General features: G+C 36.1%; 1 protein-coding gene across 1 annotated transcript in view; it reads left to right on the top strand.

Moving 5' to 3' along the window:
• The first annotated feature begins 499 nt into the window (after positions 1-499).
• DTHD1 (death domain containing 1) overlaps positions 500-22,132 on the top strand; it is a 64,647-nt gene continuing 43,014 nt past the window's right edge. The window contains exons 1-5 of the mRNA XM_044387633.3: positions 500-893; positions 2,718-3,333; positions 7,361-7,688; positions 10,481-10,660; positions 11,700-11,944. Coding sequence (XP_044243568.1) covers positions 623-893; positions 2,718-3,333; positions 7,361-7,688; positions 10,481-10,660; positions 11,700-11,944 — 1,640 coding nt within the window. The 5' untranslated portion in view covers positions 500-622. The remainder of the gene's footprint in view (positions 894-2,717; positions 3,334-7,360; positions 7,689-10,480; positions 10,661-11,699; positions 11,945-22,132) is intronic.

The following is a 22,132-nucleotide window of genomic DNA, read 5'->3' on the forward strand; positions in this document are numbered from 1 at the left end:
ACACACTTGCTCCAGCAGAGAATTTTTTTTAAACTCTTTACTATAAAAAGTTATAAATATATGCTAATTAGAATTGTAAACCATATCAAGCTTCAACAAGTAACAGCACATCTTCATGCATCTGTACACTGCTCCCACTCCCCTGGATTGATTTGCAGCAATTCAAACATCACACTATTTCATTCATAAGTATTTTTAAATATCACATAGCAATCTTGTTGGCAATATTGTTAAACAGCTTACATCTGATTAATAAAGTTCTCATCCTACCACAGTATCTATATTTTGTTGCCTCAAAACTTGAGTTTTTCAATTACATATTGAATGTGTAAAACTTACATGGCGAGGGGGACCGTGTGAGCTAGTTAGCTAGTTCTATCCCTGTGATTAATCTGTTCTGTACACAATGGCACCCAGGGTGTGGGAACGCCCCTCCTTTGGTCACCTAGTAACTTTTCACTGGTCAACAAGAAGCTGAATAAACTATTCTACTGCGAGAAAGTGCTTGGCTGGCTCCCTCGGATCATCTCCTAGATTAAGCGAAGTAACATCGCCAAGTTTGAGTTTGCTAAACCTTTAGGCTTTGCTGGCAGAAAAGAAGCATTCCACTCTTGGAACATAAATGGATTCAGAGGACATGGGCTCAGGTAAACTAGGCCAAATATTGAAACAGATCTGGAGACAAAACCTGATGCTAAAGCAGGCCTTCCTGGGTGATAACCCTTGTGAAGGGTCTGGTGGGGCCACTTGGGTAGCCACAGTGGTCTTTCTGGGTCAAGAGCTCAGTGGGGCCCTTCACCAACTCTTGGAGCACACGGCAGGCACTCTGCACTCCACCTGCCAGCAGCTGTATGTACTGCTTGACAAGGAGAATCAATGTATCTGGAGACAAGGCAAGTATTTCTTTTATTGATTACTTCTCTAAGAAATGTTGATTGGGTAGTCACTTTGAGATGTACGAAGGAGCGTGCAAAGAAGGCTAAGATACAGCCTTGTCCACAAGGGACTAACAATATATTAGGGGGAATAAGGTAAGACAAATGCACAGTAATGCAAGGGACGTTAAGGCTAGTTCCGTTAAAGACATACAAAGGAAGTACATTGAGACTTCCCAAGCAGGTAAGATTCCACTTTTAGAGTAGACAATAGGGAATTTTGTAGATCAAATGTTGTATTTAAACTAAAACTTAAGTAATGAATTGGATTTATGCAGCTAGAAATGAGGAATCTTAAAAAAGCATTCCAGGCAAGCATATTATTAGCAGGATCCAAGATTAAAGGTAGGAAAATATCCCTAGTTTGAGGTAAAACAAGCAGTTTTTCTATATTGGATTATGATATTCTATCTGTAGAATTATTTGAACTTGAACCAATTACTGTAAAAACGCTAGAAAGACCGGGCTGGGCTATAGAATTAGACCCTCTTCCACATACACTGGGAGGGGAGCAGATTCTTGGGAATAGTCCCAATTATGGCTGCTGAGAAGTATGGCAGGAAGAAATCATCTAGGGGGCAGTTGGTAGGCATCAGGGAAATCTGCCCAAAGGGAGCACGACCCAGACAATAGCAGCTGGAGCTTGTAGCTGGGACTCTAGTCTCTGGGCAGAACTGAATATGGTCCTAGGCGACATATTGAAACAAATACTTATTCATGGAAAATGATAAGGGCACAGCTACTAGAACAGGAGATCAAAATAAAGATGGTCTTAGGTACAAGACGAAAACACAAGTTGTCAAAATTGGAGCCCCAAAATAAACTCAGACTCGTAAAAGGATCCTTTAATGATGATTCTTAAAATACTGACCAATGGGGCTATAAATTATATATTCCTTAGTTCAGAATTGAATTCTAAAGATTGGAGAGTTGCCAGGCCTGCAAGAAGTGATCAGATGACCTCAGCTGTGAGCTGTAACCTCAGAGGAAGGATGGAAAGAAGAGAATGCTAGGACGCGGGGATGAAGTGAGAGATTATATCAGATCAGATCATGGGGAGGGTCTACACCAGCGTGAAAAGGCTTGACTTGGTTTAGCAGCCCTTGAGTCGCCAGTGCCATTTTAATCAGAGAATCAGAACTCGTAAAACTAGAGCTATTTTTTGGAAGGCTAATTTGAAAATTGTAAATGATCACAAGCTCAGCAGGAGGAATAGTGTAAACCTAACTTAATTCTCATAGCAGCCAACAAAACACCTAAAAAAAATATAGCATCTGCACCAGTGGGAATAATGTAGCTATGGTATGCCGGCTACCCAAGGCTCATCTGAAGTGTTCTGCTCAATTTTAGGCAAATAATTATATGTGGATCATTGATAAATGATATAGTACATTCAAAGGAGAAGGAATAATTCTCAAAATCATACTAAAACATCAAGGAACTATTGAGAGAGATGTTGACTTCAATCGACGAGGTTTATGGGTGTCAGGGGATCATGGTGTCTGCCTTCAAATATTCAAAGCATTTTTATGAGCAGGAGGGATTAGCCTTATTCTTTGCCACTACAGTAAGAAGCAATTTGTCCCCAATTCCTAAATGTGTCAAAAGAGTGACAGTTGTACAAATGACTTCTCCTTCAGGAGGGAAAGAGGCTTAAATGCCTGGTAAGTGCCTTGGTAAGTTTCTAAGGTTATCTTGCCATACCTCATTAGATGTAAGTAGAGAAATATAATTTGATTCAGTTTTGTATTTTGTTCTTTTTATGTGTCTGTGTGTGTGCAGAAATCTCTACTTTCATAGACTGCCTCATGAAAATAAATGAATATTTGGGGCGCACTGCTACACTTCTAAAGAAAGAAGAAAAAGAGATGTGTAATTTATGCGGCATGCATGATGAATGTACCCCACTGCAGACAATGTCCACCATTCACGATATCAAAGCAGCAGACATTGCTGCAAGAGGGGAACAAAATGTCATAGAAACAGCCACTGTTTCTCCCACAAATGGAGAGCAAAGTCCTTATACAAACCAGGTCCAGTTAAAAAAAAATAAAGCACATATGAGTTCAGAATTAGTGGGAAAAAAACACAATACCTCATTGAATGGAGACGTACCAGAGCAAGGGGAGTCACAGAACAAAATGTTCCCAGATAATGCTGAAAATGAAGATGATAAACAAACAGAACACATGACTGTTGAGAACATAAATGGCAACAAGGAAGAGATGCATGACATAATTCAGACAACAGAAAGAGAAATTCAAGAGACCTCAGAAAGCCAAAGAGAAGAGATTACCACATCCTCAATAGCATGTGATATCTCCAGCAAGTATCTGAATAGTCTTCTTTCCATTGACTCAGAAAGTCTAAAGCAAAAGAGTAACATAATGGAAAAGGAGTAAGTAAATGTAATGTGAGAGGTGCTTGTCTATGCCTGCTGATGTGTGTGTTTCTGTAGTTATTATACGTAGTACTTACATATGACTAGGATTTTATATTTCCATTTCAGATCTCCAAAAGATATTGTAAATCAATAATTCAGTTTAAATTACTCCCAGTAAAATTATACGACTGCTATTACTAATATTTTTTTTTATAATTTTAGGAAACAAACACTAAATGTTTCTTTCAACAGAGGAATCCGATAGAAGAAAGTAGTCTAAATGAACAATTGTCCAGAACATGAACACTCTTCTAAGTCACGACTCTTTCAATTATAATAAGAAAAAACTAGGAGGCTGTGGAGAGTTCAAATAATAGAAAAGCATTTTCCAGCCTCAGATTTATTTTAACTATATCCTCAAATAAATTCTTATATTTATTTTATTTATAAATTATAAATTCTTAACCTGTGTCTGTAGACTCTAGGGGGCATGGCTAAGCTTTAGGCAGTTTTTAAAACTGAGTGTATATTTTCATACCTATTTTATCTCCTTGGAGATGGTCCAGAGCTTTTCCCAGATTCTCAAAGAGCCCCCAACTTAAAAAAAAAAAAAGTTGAAATTGACAGATATACTTCATAAATTATCTCCCTTATACAAGGGGATAATAATTCCTATTTGTCCAAATAAAATAAAATATTCACAGCCATAGTTTTCCTGCGAAGATCACCCCCTTAGAAGACAATGGGGAATAATTAAAAAAAAAAAAATCATTGCTTTGGGAGTCAGACAGACTTAAATTTTATCTCTTGTTCTTTTACATACTAGTTTTGTGACCCTGGGCAACTTACTTCATTTCTTAGCCCTATATTCTTCTTTGTAGAAATAATATATACTTCCTGGGATTATTTGGTAAAGTCAAATGAGAAAGTCATGTAAAGGGCCTAGCACCACACTACTTTGCAGATATTCACGCTGAGCTAAATGTGAGTTTGTAATTGATTTCACTCTCAACAACCTTCACTTTCTCTACCCCCCACATACTTCCAACCTTCACTTAACCCCTCTCTGCCATGATGTGTGATGCTCTTTTCAGGTGTATAATACCATTTCCAGGACAACACCATAACTGAGTCTTCAATCTCAAGCAACTCATTTTGCTATTTTGACCTTAGTTATCTCATTAATAAAATTAAGAGGTTGAGTTAGATTAGCTGAGAGGTCCCTACAGGGTTGAGAATCTAATGAATTTTATAGATGTCATGGAAGTACTTTCAATGCTTGATAGACCCCATAAGTTCAAAGAATTACTGCCCCTACAAAACAACTATTAAGTTAGTTAATATGTGGCTGCCCATTTCACTTGAGAAAAACATTAACACTTCATATTCTCACATTCAGAAATGACTCGAACTAGTGAGTCACTGCTGAACCACTCCCTCCAACACCTCCCTTAGGTGTTCCCTCATTGGTAATTTCCTCTTTGCAGCATCCAAACCAATTGTGCTTGACTTGCATATTTATAAAGATGACTACTCCTTTCAATCCTTCAGGCTAGGAAACCATCAGACCACTTAAAATACATGTGTCATAAACAAAATCTCACTGGGAATCTGTTGTGATTCCTCCCTCGATAGCTTTCTGTAAGAAACCTATCTCTTCTAGTGCGTTGTCCTAGTGTATATAGACTCAAAGGGAAACAAGAGTAACACAAAACAATCTGATTACTTTAGCTGCCAGACTAGACCTATTTGACTAAGGCTAGAGGAAACAGAAGCATTTATGGGTCTCTTTCCTCACTTCATCTGTCAGTCTTTTAGAAGAGTGTATGCAGATAGTTTCCAAGGCACAGAAGAAAATCATTTTTGAAGTTATACAAGGTTGGGTCACTGTATTGTCTATTAAACAATTCAGAAATTGTTTCTCATTTTCTGAAGTACCATCATCAGAGAATATACAAACAAACCAATGTACTGGGTAATTTTCATTCCAACTTTACAGGTTCAGAATTATAAATATAAATAAATGAACTTCTCTGCAATTGCAACATTTTTTTAGATATCTATGTTCAAGGGCATTATAAAATTCAATTTACTAATAATTGAAAAAATAGTTAAAATCTGATTATCCTAGAACTGGGTATTAATGCTCAATTTTATATTGATCCTCTCATTTATCTCGACATTGCCAATATTTCAGTCATTTCACTGACAAGAAATGAGAAGAGGAGAAATTCAGGTTGGTAATTTTAATGTAGAGATCTAACTTATTGAGCATGCAATTTATGCTAACCCCCTATTATAAGAAGTTTAAAAAGAAGTTGAAATATTTTATCTCATTCCATCTTCATACTATTGTGGATTAGGTATTAGTTTCAGTTTCTAATGGATAAAGAAGCCAGTGCTTTAGAATGATTTGAGGATATTATGTCAGAGTTTGGGCTTTTGTGCTAAATATAGATGGATTCCATTATTGATTCTGTAGACTTACCATCCATGTGATTTTCAACAAGTGAAATTTTCTAAGCCTCAATTTCCCTATGTGTAAAAGGTAATGACAGTAGTACCTGCCTGACTCCCTAGTGAGGATTAAATGAAATAATGTGGGGACACCTGGCTGGCTCAGTCAGTAGAACATGTGACCCTTGATTTAGGGGTTGCGAGTTCAAGCCCCATGTTGGATAGATTACTGAACAATAACAAAATTAAAAAAAAAAAATGAAACAATGTGTAACCTAAAATCTGGTCCATAGAGCTAAAATATTGGGTATTTTAATAATAATTATTGCTGTCTAAGGTCAAACAAATAATGATTGAGCTCAAATTTGAATTCAAATGTTTAAGACTCTAAAAGCTTTGGCAAAGGTGATGGTTATAAAAAGCAAGAGTACAACAAATGGTCAAAATAAGTTTTTGTATTGATTCTTCAGGATTGTCAATATTTTGCTTCTAATTATCTTGCTTAGTCATAAGTTCACAGTACTTTTGTACCTTTCTCAGGTTTTCTAAAAAACATAATAAACATCATTCGATATCATGTGCTTGGATAATTCCAATGCCAGATATGTATTTATCCCCTTTCCTCAAAATTCAGTAAATGATTCAGGTATTAGTACTTGGCTTATCAAGAAGCATTAGCAATCTTCAGATTCATATTGTAAAGCAAACAAAACTGAGAAATCAACCACCAAAATAATAATAGTAATGTCAATAGTAACAATAGTAATAATAGCTCATATACATAATACCTACTATGTGCCAGGCATAGCTTTTTAATTATTTGACATATACTAGTTTATTTAATTCTCACAGCCTTGGGGTTCCTGGGTGGCTCAGTCATTAAGCGTCTGCCTTCGGCTCAGAGCCTGATCCCAGGGTTCTGGGATCGAGACCCACATCAGGCTCCTCCGCTATGAGCCTGCTTCTTCCTCTCCCACTCCCCCTGCTTGTGTTTCCTCTCTTGCTGGCTGTCTCTCTCTCTGTCAAATAAATAAATAAAATCTTTAAAAAAAAATTCTCACAGCCTTCTTAGGAGACAGGTATTATTTTATTATAATTTTGCAGTTGTATAAACTGAGGCACAGAGAGGTTCAGTATCTTGCTAAAGGTTACAGAGTTAGTAAGTAGAAGAGTTGGGAATCACACCAAGACAATGTGACTTTAGAGCCTGTGCATGCTTGCTTGCTTGCTTATTTATTTATTATTTATTTATTTATTTTATTTATTTATATTTGTTTTATAGTTTATTTATTTTTTAAAATTTTTTAATTTAAATTCTAGTTAGTTAACATATAGTGTAATATTGGTTTCAGGAGTAGAATTTAGTGACTCATCACTTACATTCAACACCCAGTGCTCTTCACAAGTGCCCTCTTTAACACCCATCACCCATCTAGCCCATCCCCTGCTCACTGCCCTCCATTAACCTCAGTTTGTTCTCTATAGTTAAGAGTCTCTTGTGGTTTGCTTCCCTCTCTTTTGCATTTAGCCATAGAGTACATAAATCAACTAATTGGAAAAACGGTGTATTTTTTTTTTCCTGCAGGTATTTTGATATGCTGAGTGATAGCAGCCCTCAAGTGTCTTGTTATATTACAGCACCATCATACATTCTACAGCATCTAGAATGCCGGGTCATTAACAGCATGAGTTCTTTAATAGTGAATGATAACGAAGAGTTGGTCAGTAATGTCATCACTGTTGAATGCTCAGATATGGAAAAAAAAATCCCATTTCCAATATGCATTGCAATTCCATTTACTGCACGCTACAGGGGAAATTACAGAGACATCATGGTGAAAGTGTCTGACATAAACCTTCATTCAAGTTACCTAACCCCAAATTCACTGGAAGGAATGAGAGGAAGTTACAAGGTTGGTAAATCCTTGGCTATATCTACATTTGCTGTTTGACTGCTCTACTAAATATTACTCAGATTACCAGATTGTGTATAGATATAATTGCTCCGTTGATGACAAATGGGAGGGTTGATTAGATTAATGCCAGTGAATTCACGAATTTTTTGCTATCTTTTGATCTTTATGATCAAAGAGCAGAAATTACTGGCCAAACTTAGGAATGAAGAACTTGGGTCTAGGACCCAGCAAATGTATTTTTACCTGGGAAACAAAATCAAAATCATGGCTTAATTAGCTTCATGCTTTGGATTAGCATTAGACTAACATTTAAATGTGACAGACCTCTGTCTAAATTTAAGAATGTTGGAATCCCCAGGTAATCTAACTTTATTTTTTATCATTCATGAGTTGGGAAAATATGTAAAAAAAACCCCAAAAACAAAACAAAACAAAAAAAAACGATGAACAATTGTGTGTGTGTGTGTGTGTGTATGCGTGTGCCTTGAGATAGTTTTTAAGTCTATGAATTGTGTTTTGTTCATACACAGAAGACAGTACATGTGGTAGTTAGGATGTGGGTTGTGGAGGAAGATTAGCTGGGTTTCAAATCTGGTTGCTGTACTTCCGTGCTATGTTAGTGTGGGTAAATTATGTAACCTTGCCATGACTCAATTTCTTTATCTGAAAAATGAATACAATAATAGTGTCTACCTGATAGAGTCATAGGGATTAAATGAATAAATGCACTTACAAAGACAAAAGGGAACTACTAACACGGGTTAGTAGTTAATAATTACCATTTTTCATGGTAGACTTAATTGTAATAATTCTGAGTTTCTCTGTGGTCACAAATTCATATTTTTTTTGTGGTTTTTTTTTTTTTTTAAGATTTTATTTATTTATTTGACAGAGAGAGAGACAGCCAGCGAGAGAGGGAGCACAAGCAGGGGGAGTGGGAGAGGAAGAAGCAGGCTCATAGTGAAGGAGCCTGATGTGGGGCTCGATCCCAGAATGCCGGGATCACGCCCCGAGCCGAAGGCAGGCGCTTAATGACTGAGCCACCCAGGCGCCCCAAATTCATATGTTTTGAGGACAAGTTATAACAGTTATTAAACTTAACATAGAGTTGATGGGAACTAAGGTTAAAGATTCTTCTGTGGGCCACTGAATTTATTTTTAAACAGAATATTTGTCTTTTTTGCTTTATGTGAGTTGTCATTATTTGAAGAGAGGGCAAGGGGGAATAAATATTTTAAAATTCCACTAAATAAGAAATTCTTTATAATACATCTCTTCTTTCTCTGATTTGTGTCTTTTCTGAGTTACAAACAAAGTTATACAGTAGAATATGAAAGCTAAGCCTGTTCTAATTATTTATTCTAATTCATGTCACCAGGATATTTTATATTTAGTCTAGGAAGCCTGTATATATAATAGCCTGGTCCACATTGCCCTTGACTGTGGCTTTTTAATCTTGACCAATCCATGTGACTGTCATTATAAAAGCAAAACCTGTTGATAGTGCATGTGACTTTCACAAAATGGGCAACAAGATGTTTTGTAAATGGATCATCAGAGCAAAACAGAAAACAAAATAAGAGGACCATTGTCTACTGGAAAATATAAAAGCATATACTTTTCATAGTTTTCTAATGGTAGTTATCCCTATTTTTAGCTCAAAAAATTTTAAACTCTGGATTTCTTCCAAAATTTCGTGTGGTTCATACGACATCTAAGAATTCTAATTCTGGGGTCAGATAAACAAACCATCACCAGAGTTCTGTTCATGACACTCCCCTGCTTAAAAACACTTCCGGTTCCCAGCATCTGCCAAATGTGCTCTAAATGCACAACCCACTATCAGTTCCGGGAAGACTTTTTTTCTCACCTCTCACCATTTTCCCTTCAGCCAATTAACTACATTCATCACGCCCTGAATTTTCCCAGCGATGGATTCCTGAAGTGATATTGTGAAATGTCTTCCTTAGTCAGTTTTCAAATGATAGATTAGTCTCCATTGTGATTGTGCCTGAAATGTTTATGTGTGTGTCTGCGTGATTATCCACTCCTGCTGGGGCGGAGCCGGGCTGGTGTTTGGGGAGACATGAATAGACCAGATGACTTTCAAGTCTTCCTCTTCATTTTAAGCTTTGGTGATTATACGAGTAGATAATTTTGTTTTCCTTTATGTACTCAGTTCCTTTTTCATGTGATAAAAAAGCTTGAATACAAGCCTGCATATATGCATTACAAATTTAAATGTCACTATATAAAAATGAAACACAAATATCTCTCTTCAGTCATCTGGTCCCACTGCACGTAGGAGAGAAAGAGAGAAAATGACTTTACTAAGAGATTGTGAGTTGTCGGAAGAATTTGCTGACAGAACAGGTGCTCTAGCTTTTGCATAAACTCCCCAAATGATGACATTTGGAATTCCCTAAAACAGTGTTGAATTTTCTGGATAAAGGCCAATATTAAAGTTTATTCTGGTAAAGGAAGATAGGATTCCAAAAACAGTTAATATTTGTGAGAACACTAAATGTGATTGTCCATTCACTATACATTTTGGGTGGAATTTAATTTAATTTTAAAAACATATTTATTTCTCTCTTTTCTATCATGTTGTTCAAAATTGAGAAACTAATATCTACTTCTACTTCATCTCATGAGATGACCATCCCTTCGGAGTTAATGAAATCTTTCCCAGCTGTGGGAGATTACAGGGTCAGCAGATAGAGTGTGCACAGCAGATACTCCCAGAACAGCGTCGCGTTAATGTCCTTTCCCGTCTTTGATTCATACAGGGCACCTGTGCCGAAGTGAAAGTGTACAAATTGGGTATCTTTTCTGTTGTGTCTTGTTTAAAGAAAGAGTCCTTCATGGTAACAAAGAAAGGCCTTACTCTTAAGCCAAGCATGGATTCCCGAGTGTCTTTAAATTACCCTCCAGGAGTTTTTGGCTCGCCAGTGCTGGTACAATTAAAGGTAAATATTGATAAAGAAGGTACAACTGTTTAATAGATCAGTAAATGAATTCTTCTCTTATACTTTTAACGACCTAACATACGGTGTTATCAGTGATAAAGTGATGATTTAGAGCATAGTGAATCTCATTCCAAAATAAATCCCTGCTTTATTTGAAAGCTTTCTTAGCTACTTTTGTATGTGTGTGTGTGTGTTTCTTAATGATATTTATTGACAAAAACATATGTCGAGTAGCTACGATAAAATTGATGCCAGACATTGGGACATTCATATGAGTCAAGGTTTGCATTTGAGAGGATGGCAAACAGGCGGCTAATTAATTAAAATATTTATAATTATGAATATTGTGTTATATTTAACTATAAAACAGCCCTTTTTTGAAATGAGGAGTTCATATAGACAAACACTATTCGCAAGGTATACATAAGATATAATGGAACATCATTGTACATTTGAGAAGATACGTTTTCTCAATATTTCCTGTCCTTGCAGCCTTGACTCTCCCCCATGCTCTCCTGTTTCTCCCAGTTATTGTAAGTGGTTAGCAAAGAAGAAAAACTAGGGGAAAAAAACATATTATGAGCAATTTATTCATAGATATTTTTCATAAACTTTGAAATTTTAGAATCATGCTCACTATTTTTATTAGCCATTATTATGGGAGAGGAAATAAATAAATATAGTCTTGTTTTTATAGTTTCTGAAGATCACTTGATCTAACAACAGTCCTAATTAGAAATTATGTAAAATGTCTATTTTGTTTTCTAGGTCATTTTGTTGCCTACAATTAAGAGTGTTTCTCAGTTATTTATAACATAGGACAGGGAACCTAGATTTCAGACAGACTTTGTAAAAGGGGGACCAAACGCTGTGTTTTTAATAAATTAATGCAGTGTTGATTCTAGTCAACAATGCATAAAGAAATGTATAGAACTAGGTTCTATCAAATTTTCGGAAATGGCTTGGCTTAGAAATGTGCTGGTATGTTGCATCTTTTGCTATTAAAATATATGAATAGATGTGTTTTTTCCTTGTTTAGGTCCAACCAGTTGACCCATCCTTGGTGGCATATTTAAAAACACAGCAAGAAACTTCCTACCCGGTGGTATCCACAAGCCCTCTGATACATGTTAAGCACCCGTCAGTACATCCTTTCCAGAAGCCAGTCACTGTATTCCTACCTTGTTCTCCACACCCTGATAAAAAGACTCTTGGGTCTGAGATAGATCATAAAAGAACAGCTAGTGCCACATCAGACAGGATCATACCTTTATACCTCCGCCGGTGAGTTAAATCCTAGTATCTCTGACTGACTTGATGATAAAGAAATGTAAAAAAATGAAAAATGTTATTTGATGTCCCATATTTGAATATCAGTATTGAAATATTATGAAACATTTTAATTAGAAATAAAATATTGTGGATCCACAAAAGGTAATGATTTTAGCTGTAATGGGCCTGAACATATGCTATGTGATAAGGTTGATACAGAAGATGTAAAATTAATCCTTGCTTTCAAAGAAATTATGATATGGTTACTTATAAAGATGTGGTATAGTGATTTTAATTTCTATATTTTTTGAGTGTTTTGTTAATGTAGGAAAAAGATTAACCTGGACTTTCCTAAAACAAATTAAATTTGAGTCTGTATTTGCCGTATGGGTAGATTCTTTCCTATTTTTTATAATTAAACAAAATCCCCACCAGTAAGACAAATACACATATTGAGTTACTAGCCAGAAATGAAATTCGAAAGGACATGCTTACAATAAACAGCATGCCCAGAATAATCCCGATCTTAATTCCTATTCTTTCATTTAATACTTATTTTCTTTTCCTAGTGAAAAAGGTAGAAGGGGGGGCGCCTGGGTGGCACAGCGGTTAAGCGTCTGCCTTCGGCTCAGGGCGTGATCCCGGTGTTATGGGATCGAGCCCCACATCAGGCTCCTCCGCTGGGAGCCTGCTTCTTCCTCTCCCGCTCCCCCTGCTTGTGTTCCCTCTCTCACTGGCTGTCTCTCTCTCTGTCAAATAAATAAATAAAATCTTTAAAAAAAAAAAAAAAGAAAGAAAAAGGTAGAAGGGAACTTGTCAATCCTTCAGTTCTGAAGGAAAAGTTTTTGGTTTTTTTTTTCCTCTGAAAAACTGGAAGATGGAGAAACAACTTCAGACACTTAATTGAAATGCTAACTACTATTAATTGAGAAGCTACTGTGTGCCAGGCTTCCTGTGTATATCCTCTTATCCAATCTCCCCACCATCATATTTTCATTTTACTAGCAAGAAGACTGAAACTCAATGAGATCAAGAACTTGTACAAGTATCTACATCTACCAAGTGGTGCCATCTTGGATGCACCCATGCATCTCTAGATCTACTCGTGACTCTGTGTAGCCATCATTCATTCAGTCTGAGGCTGCAAGGCTGGAAATTAAGAAGTGAATTATGTGTCCTTTCCCACCATGTTTGCAATTTAGGGAGCTGGCAACAGTAGAATATTCGGTTATGGCTGGGAGGAGAAATTAAACTCTACCTCGTGTTAGATAAGTGAGAGAGAACATAAAAATATATATGGCTTCCGGTTATATATACTTTTGCTACTTGATCAATCAATTGATAGATCTATCTATCTATCTCAGTGGTAGTTTAGTTAATCCACATTCCTGTGTATCATGGTAAAGTAAGATTTAAAACCAGAAATATCATGGAGCTTCCAATTTAAAATGTACCAGTCTAACAGATTAAGACATTCTCTTTTAGATATTTCCTGAAATACATATATATATATTTAAAGACAAGGACTTAATCCTTAAAATGGATTTTTGCCAGTAACTGGTTGCTAGAATCTGGTATTTCTATTGTATATAGAGGGCAGATGGCAAAGGATTAATACAAATAATTTGTGACTGATATGTACTTTCCATCATAAAACAAAGCAGCCCCATTTGTAAGAAAATGATAGAAAAATAATTTGTCCATCCCTGATTGTCTATTGCCATAGTCTCTGTAATACATAGATATCATTTTTGGAACTGATTACATCAGCGTTCCTTCGCCCCTCTTTTGTGATACTTCCACATCATGCAGAAATGACAGAGTAGAATGCAGAGAGAAATTGGAGGCAGCATTTTTCATTGTCAAAAATGAAATTCCCACAAGTATAGAGATCAGGAGAGAGACAATAAGAGCCCTAGTAGAAATCATGCTGAGGGTGGCACATTTTTATACACTTAATTGATTCGAAACATTTAAAATCCAGTTATATCAGGTAGAAGAAGATTACACATGGTAACCCAGATAAATGATACTCAGTAAAAATGATTAGACGCTGAAAATTGATTTCTAAATTATGCACATGATCTGCTCTCCAGATCTAAGAAAGATTCAAGCAGCTACCAAACTGGAAGTGTGTGGATGAATATTCATTCAAGATTAAGGAAAAAGTTCCTACATGGTTTCTTACGGGGAAAAAAAAAAAAAAAACAACAAAAAAGATTCCAAAAGCAAAACAAAACCACCAAAAAACAGACTATAGAAATAAGGAAGGAGGACATTGTCTTGACGTTTCATAGTAACTTGAATAATGAGAATCACAGTTCCCTGGAGAGTATTATAGAAATCTATTTTGGAAGTTTAGGAGTGGTCAGTAAGCAGAATTTCTGAGAGGAAGAAAGCCATCAGGATAGACCAGAAAAAGACAAGGACAGGAGGATGAGATACAAAGATAACAAACAGAGATGAAAAGGGACCAAGGTATGATAAGGAATCATTTGAAGTGATGTCACCTAATAATTATGGGTACCATCAAAGTAGCAACCAAAACAACTATAAAGGAAGCAATAATCAAAGGCATAGTTGAATTTAATTTCCTGATTTGATTAAAGCCTTGATTTAGAAAGTGCTGATTGATTGCTAGACATAATTATGGAAAAAAAAAACAAGGCATACATAGGCATAACACAGAACATTGAAATGTACGTTTAAATAAAACATAATTCTATAACAATCCATTCAGCGGAAACAGATTAAGTAAAAAGGACTAACATCAGTCTCACCTCAGTCTCATTCATAAAAGCAAAGAGCAGAAAGGAAGAGTTTATATGGCAAAGGATAAGAGAAAAAAACAAGAAAACAGCATGGTGATGTTATAGAGAAAAGATGATATAAATATAAATGGGTTAAGCATAATCCATACTGTTGTTCATCTTACATAAATCTTTAATATTTTTTAATATCTTCTATGCTGTATTTGAAGTGATTTCCTTAGATTTGTCATATATCTTACATCTTAAAAATATTTTACCGTTTTTTAAATCAGTTGTTTCAACTGTTCATTTCACTCATTGTAGTTCTCATTTCTAAAAAGCTATCGCTATATCTTAAAAATATTTTTTCCAAGATGCTCTGTTTTTCATTAAGGCTTTCTATTTCTTTCTTTATCCCTTAAATCATTGCAAACATGCTCATTTTATGGTTTCATTCAGATTATTCTACCACCTACCTGTTAACATGATATTTACTATTATCTGTTAGCATGGCGTCATCTAGTACATTGTCTATAATGCTGGCTCCATCCTTAGAAGTTCATTTCCAAGTATTGATTATGATTTTTAATCAGATCAATTTTTCTTCTCCCCTTCCCTCCTGCCCAGAGCTGGTTTGCATGTTTGTTGATTTCTTGAGCCAATGTTCCAAGAGAGTTTGGTTGTTTTTGTTGTTTCTCATTTCATGGACAATGCTGCCCTTTTGAGATTCCAGTTTTATGACTGAGTTAGTTCTAGCTAATAGCTAGAGACTGTATCTAATGTGCCTGATAATATGTTAAGCTCCAGCCCCCACATACCTGGTGTGTAAGCGTGGTTGGTGGGGCAGGGTATGTGTGTGGAGGAGACTGATGAGGGTGGAAGTATTCATAGAATCAGTGGCTCATGTTCCCTAGGAAGAGAAGAGAATTCTAGGTTTTTGAGACTTTTTAAAAAAGATTTTATTTATTTATTTATTTATTTATTTATTTATTTATTTATTTGAAAGAGAGAGAGAGTGAGTGAGCATAAGCTGGGGCAGGGGGAGCGGCAGAGGGAAAGGGAGAAGCAGATTCCCTAGTGAGCAGGGAGCCTGACGCAGGACTCAATCCCAGGCCCTGGAGACCATGACCTGAGCCAAAGGCAGCTGCTTAACCAACTGAGCCACCCAGGAGCCCCTAGCTTTTTGAGATTTTGTTTATTTCCAGACCTAAGGGACTTTCTTTCAGGCTTTTGAGTTCCTCTACTTTACTCTCTTTGTTTCTGTGTGTGTGTGAGAAAGAGAGAGATTTTTGTCCAGCATTTCTATGTAGTGGGAAGATGGCCATTTGTCATCAATTCAATTGGCTGAAATATGGATTTCTTTTTTCTTCTCCTTTTCTTTGCCCTCGTATATGCTCTCTCTGCTAGAAAATCCTTTGTTTATCATGTTTAGGTGAAGAACTCTGGTTTATTCTGTAAGTGGTAGCTCAATTTTTTCCTTATCTGTCAAGACATTCTAAGATCTCCAGGAGGGATTGATTTTTTCTCTCTTTGTGTCAGTCCCATTCTTTGTGCACATCCTATATCGTACTATAGTATTATTAAATTCTCTTTTACATTTAGCACCACTCAGCACAAGTACAACATAGTAGGTGCTCAAAAAACATTGCATGAATTAAAAAATTAATGAATAAATTTGTGGAAATGTAAATAGTATTAGTAATTCTTCTATACCTTTTAACAATGCTAAATTCGTATTTTATAAAATTCTCTGTTGTTATTAATGCTAGATATGGTAGATGCATTTTCTCTATCCAGTGGAACATAAAACAATAAAATGGGACCCTATACCAGCTGTTTATTTAACATTCTTTCATCAAAGGGTGAAAATAGTTGAACATCTTCTATGGAAATAGGAACACAATGAAGCACTCCATGCATCATAAAATAAAAAAGATAAAAACTAGTTGATGCCAAAACAATTCTTAAATATTAAGAATTAAAGGTCTTTATTACATTACATTCCTTTATGTCTGAATGATTTCTGGGAAAAGATGAGAGTCATTTAATTATGAACCAGAAAAGATTTCTTAATAGTAATGAAAGGTGAAATTAATTTATTAAATAAAAACTCCATATTATATAAGAAATATTTTAGAGTTAGATGGGAAAACATTTTTGTTCATGAAAAATGCCATTTCTGCATAATGTTATTGGTTTTAAGATGATCTTGTTCAAATGTAATATGCAAGTCATATACAAGAATATTTGTAAAATAGATGTGTCATAACACATAAGAATAAAATAGACAAGTTGGTAAAATTACCACGTCACTTAAGAAATCAAAAAGAGATGATCCCCCAGAATAGCCAACACAGGAGAAGAACAGAGTTGAAAGAGGGGCACTACCTGATTTTGAGACTTACTATAAAGATATAGTAATCAGCACAGTGTGGTATTGGTGAAAGAATAGGCAAATAGATCAATAGAACAGAATAGAAAGCCCAGAAATATCTATATCTATATCTGTATATGTATATATAGTCACCTGATCTTTGACAAAGGAGAAAAAGCAACACAATGGAGTAAAATAGTCTTCTGAAGAAACGGTGCTGGACCAAGTAGATGTCCTCATGCAAAAAAGAATTGAATCTAGGCACAGACCTTATACTCTTCACAAAAATTAACCCAAAATGGATTATAGACCTAAATGTAAAATGCAAAACTATAAACCTCCTAGAAGATAACGTAAGTGAAAATCTAGATGACCGTGGGTATGGCGATGACTCTTAGAGACAGCATCGAAGGCACAATCCATGATAGAAATAATTGATATGCTGGACTTCATAAAATTAAAATTTCTGCTCTGGGAAAGACAATATCAAGAAAATAAGATATAATACATAGTTGGCAAATAAGAATCTGAAAAGATATTCCATATATGTCATCACTGAGATGCAAATTAAAACAAAAATGACACAACAATACACATCTATTAAGATGGTCAAAATCCAGAATACTGACCACCTTAAATTCTGGTAAGGATGTGGAACAGCAGGAATTCTTATTCATTTCTGGTGGGAAAGCAAAATGGTACAGCAACTTTGGAAAACTGTTGGTTTCTTAAAAAACTAAACATACTCTTATCATAAGCACTTCTTGGTATTTATCCAAAGGTGTTGAAAACATGTCAACACAAACACCTGCATATAGGTATTACAGAAGACTTACTCATAATTGTCAAAACTTGGAAGCAACCAAGATGTCCTTCAGTGGGTGAATGGATAAATAGCATCCATACAATAGAAAATTACTCAGTGCCAAAAAGAAATGAGCTATCAAGCCAAAAAAGACATGGAGGAATCTTAAATGCATATTGCTAAGTGAAAGAAGCCAATCAAAAAAGGCTACATACGTATGATGCATATTGGATGACATTTTGGAAAAGGCAAAACTATGGAGACAGTAAAAAGATCAGTGGTTGCCAGAGGCTGGAGTGAAGGAGGAACAAATAGGCAGAATACAGAAGATTCTTAGGGAGGTGAAAATACTCTGCATGATAATATGATGATGGGTACATGTCATTCTACATTTGTCCGAACCTATAGAATATACAACACAAGAGTGAACCCTGATGTAGACTATGGACTTTGGGTGATTATGATGTATCAGTGTAAGTCTACCAATTATAACAAAGGCACCCCTTTGATGGGGGATATTGATAATATAGGAGGCTATGCATATGTGGGCATAAGAGATAAGTAGGGAATCTCTGTACCTTCCTCTCAATTTTGTTGTAAGCCTAAAACTGCTATAGAAAAAAAGGATTAAAAAAAAGAAACTGTCCTTGAAAAGTTCCCAGCAATGTCTATTTCAACTTGTGGAACCTTGGAACACATCTTTTTTATCTTGGGAAAAATCTTCTGAGTATCTTTTAATTGTGTGGTGTTAAGGCATTGATCTCAGAACAACGTATTAGGACACTGTTAGACCTGAGAAACGCAGTCTGGAGTGGACATCTGCTGCTTTGTCTACCCAGCCACTTTATTTTTTGGGAATTGTATCACAAATTCTTTCCAACCATGTGGATGCAATGGGATTTTTCATGTTTTTCAATGTCCATGTTAATTATAATTGAACACTTGAACCCAAATGGGCCAGTTATAATTCCCTTAATGCCTGGAATTTTGATATGGAAAGTCTTCAACTCAAGAAATAGCAAGATCAATTATTCCTGAATAAACAAATTGATGTAATAAAGGTTGATTATGTTTTATGGAACTCTTAACACATCAGAATGTCCTGTGGAGTATGGTCAAATGCTATGCACTGCTAGGCAATACTGGATGTGAAACTTTGCTAATAGCATATATAAAAGGAAGAGTTTATTTGCAGAGTTGTTAAGAACAGCTGGGATTAATAAGGATGCTGCCAGATCATTTAATTTCAAGATGAGGTATATCTAGTATCATATTAAAATCTAAATTTGAGGTGATAGATGTGTTAACTAGTTTTACTATAATAATCATTTTACAACATATACATGTATTAAATCATCACATTGTACACCTTAAACTTATACAATATGTCAGTTATATCTCAATGAAGCTGGAAAAAATGAAATCTAATTTTGATCTTTATATCATTAAGGATTTTTTTTTTTTATTTTAAGTGTCAGAAAAGCAAATTCAAATTTTTAAGGAGAAAGAATTCTTTGGTTCATGTAAATAAAGTCTGGGGATATATTTATCTTTACATTCCTCTTAAACCAGAAAGAACATAGTCTCTCTCCTCGCTTTCTGCCTTCCTCTGTGCCAATTCCATTCTCTCACAGGCTTGTCGTTCATGCTGGCAAGATAGCTACATCTTAATAACTCCAAGTTCAGTAGAAAAGGGGAAGCTGCTCCACGGATATGCATAAGAACCCTGAGAGTTATTCTCACCCTAAATCAGTTACAAACCCATCACTGAACAGATCACTGGGACCAGAAGGAAGATGCACTATACAGGGCAGGCTAGGCTGGGCTATGGCATATTAATAAAAACCTGAATTCCTGAAGGCTGATGACAATCTTTTATTTTATTTATTTTATTTTATTATTTTATTTTATTATTTTACTTTATTACGTTATATTACTCACCATACAGTACATCATTAGTTTTTGATGTAGTGTTCCATGATTCATTGTTTGCATATAACACCCAGTGCTCCATGTAATACATGCCCTGCTTAATACCCATCACCGGCTTAGCCCATCCCCCCCACCCCCCTCCCCTCTGAAACCCTCAGTTTGTTTCCCAGAGTCCATAGTCTCTCATGGTTCATCTCCCCCTCTGATTCCCTCCCCACTTCATTTTTCCCTTCCTTCTCCTAATGTCCTCCCTGTTATTCCTTATGTTCCACAAATAAGTGAAACCATATGATAATTGTCTTTCTCTGCTTGACTTATTTCACTTAGCATAATATCCTCCAGTTCCATCCATGTTGATGCAAATGGTGGGTATTCATCCTTTCTGATGGCTGAGTAATATTCCATTGTATATATGGACCATATCTTTATCCATTCATCTGTTGAAGGGTATCTTGGCTCCGTCCACGGTTTGGCTATTGTGGACACTGTTGCTATGAACATTGGGGTGCATGTGGCCCTTTTTTTCAATACATCTGTATCGTTGGGGTAAATATCCAGTAGTGCAGTTGCTGGGTCATAGGATAGCTCTATTTTTAACTTTTTGAGGAACCTCCACACTGGTTTCCAAAGTGGTTGTACCAACTTGCATTCCCACCAACAGTGTAAGAGGGATCCTCTTCAACATTTGTTTTTTCTTGCCTTGTCAATTTTTGCCATTCTAAGTGCTGTAAGATGGTATCTCAACATTGTTAAAATGTCTATGCCGTCCAGAGCAATCTCTACTTTCAATGCCATCCTGATCAAAATACCAATGGCATTTTTCAAAGTGCTGGAACAAACAATCCTAAAATTTGTATGGAACCAGAAAAGACCCTGAATCACCAAAGAAATGTTGAAAAAGAAAAACAAAGCTGGGGCCATTACGTTTCCTGATTTCAAACTATATCACAAATCTGTGGTCACCAAGACAGCAAGGTACTGGCACAAAAACAGACACATAGACCAATGGAACAGAATAGAGAGCCCAGATATGGACCCTCAATGCTATAGTCAACTCGTCTTCAACAAAGCAGAAAAAAATATCCAATGGAAACCAGATGGTCTCTTCAATAAATAGTGCTGGGAAAATAGGACAGCTATATACAGAAGAATGAAACTCGACCATTCTCTTACACCATACACAAAGATAAAGTCTAAATGGATGAAAGACCTCAATGTGAGATAGGAATCCATCAAAATCCTAGAGGAGAACATAGGCAGTAACCTCTTTGACATCAGCCACGGCAACTTCTTTTAAGACACGTCTCCTAAGGCAAGGGAAATGAAAGTGAAAATGAACTTTTGGGACTTCATCAAGATAAAAAGCTTCTGCACAGCAAAGGAAACAGTCAACAAAACAAAGAGGCAACCCACGGAATGGGAGAAGATATTTGCAATGACACTACAGATGAAAGGCTGGTATCCAAGATCTATAAAGAACGTCTCAAACTAAACAGCCAAAAAACAAATAATCAAGTCAAAAAATGGGCAAAAGACATGAACACACACTTCTCCAAAGAAGACATATGAATGGCTAACAGACGCATGAAAAAATGCTCAACATCATTAGCCATCAGGGAAATTCAAATCAAAACCACATTGTGACAATAATCTTTATATCTCACACATGCTGTGTTGCCATCAAAGGCAGTCTACTTCTTGGTTATCCTTACTCCAGGACTCGGTCTGAAAGGCACCCACTTTCTGGCTGCTGTCATGGTAGCAGAAGAAAAAGCTCTGGGTAGACCCGCATGAGCAATTAAATGCTTGGTCTCCACATGACATTCACTGTTCATTAACTAGAGGTAGTCACACGACCCCACTCAACCATAGGGAACAGGAAGTGCAATCCACTCTGGAAAACAGTATGGAGGTCCTCAAAAAGTTGAAAATAGAGCTACCCTATGACCCAGCAATTGTACTACTGCGTATTTACCCCAAAGATACAAATGTAGTGATCCGAAGGGGCACCTGCACCCCAATGTTTATAGCAGCAATGTCCACAATAGCCAAACTATGGAAAGAGCCCAGATGTCCATTGACAGGTGAATGGATAAAGAAGATGTGATATAATAGAATGTTATGCAGCCATCAAAAAATGAAATCTTGCCATTTGCAATGACGTGGATGGAACTAGAGGGTGTTATGCTAAGCAAAATATGTCAATCAAGGAAAGACAATTACATGATCTCACTGATATGTGGAATTTAAGAAATGAGGCAGAGTATCATAGGGGAAGAGAGGAAAAAATGAAATAAGATGAAACCAGAGAGGGAGACAAACCATAAGAGACTCTTAAT

Source organism: Ursus arctos, unplaced genomic scaffold (assembly GCF_023065955.2).
Source record: "Ursus arctos isolate Adak ecotype North America unplaced genomic scaffold, UrsArc2.0 scaffold_9, whole genome shotgun sequence".
Lineage (NCBI taxonomy): Eukaryota > Metazoa > Chordata > Mammalia > Carnivora > Ursidae > Ursus > Ursus arctos.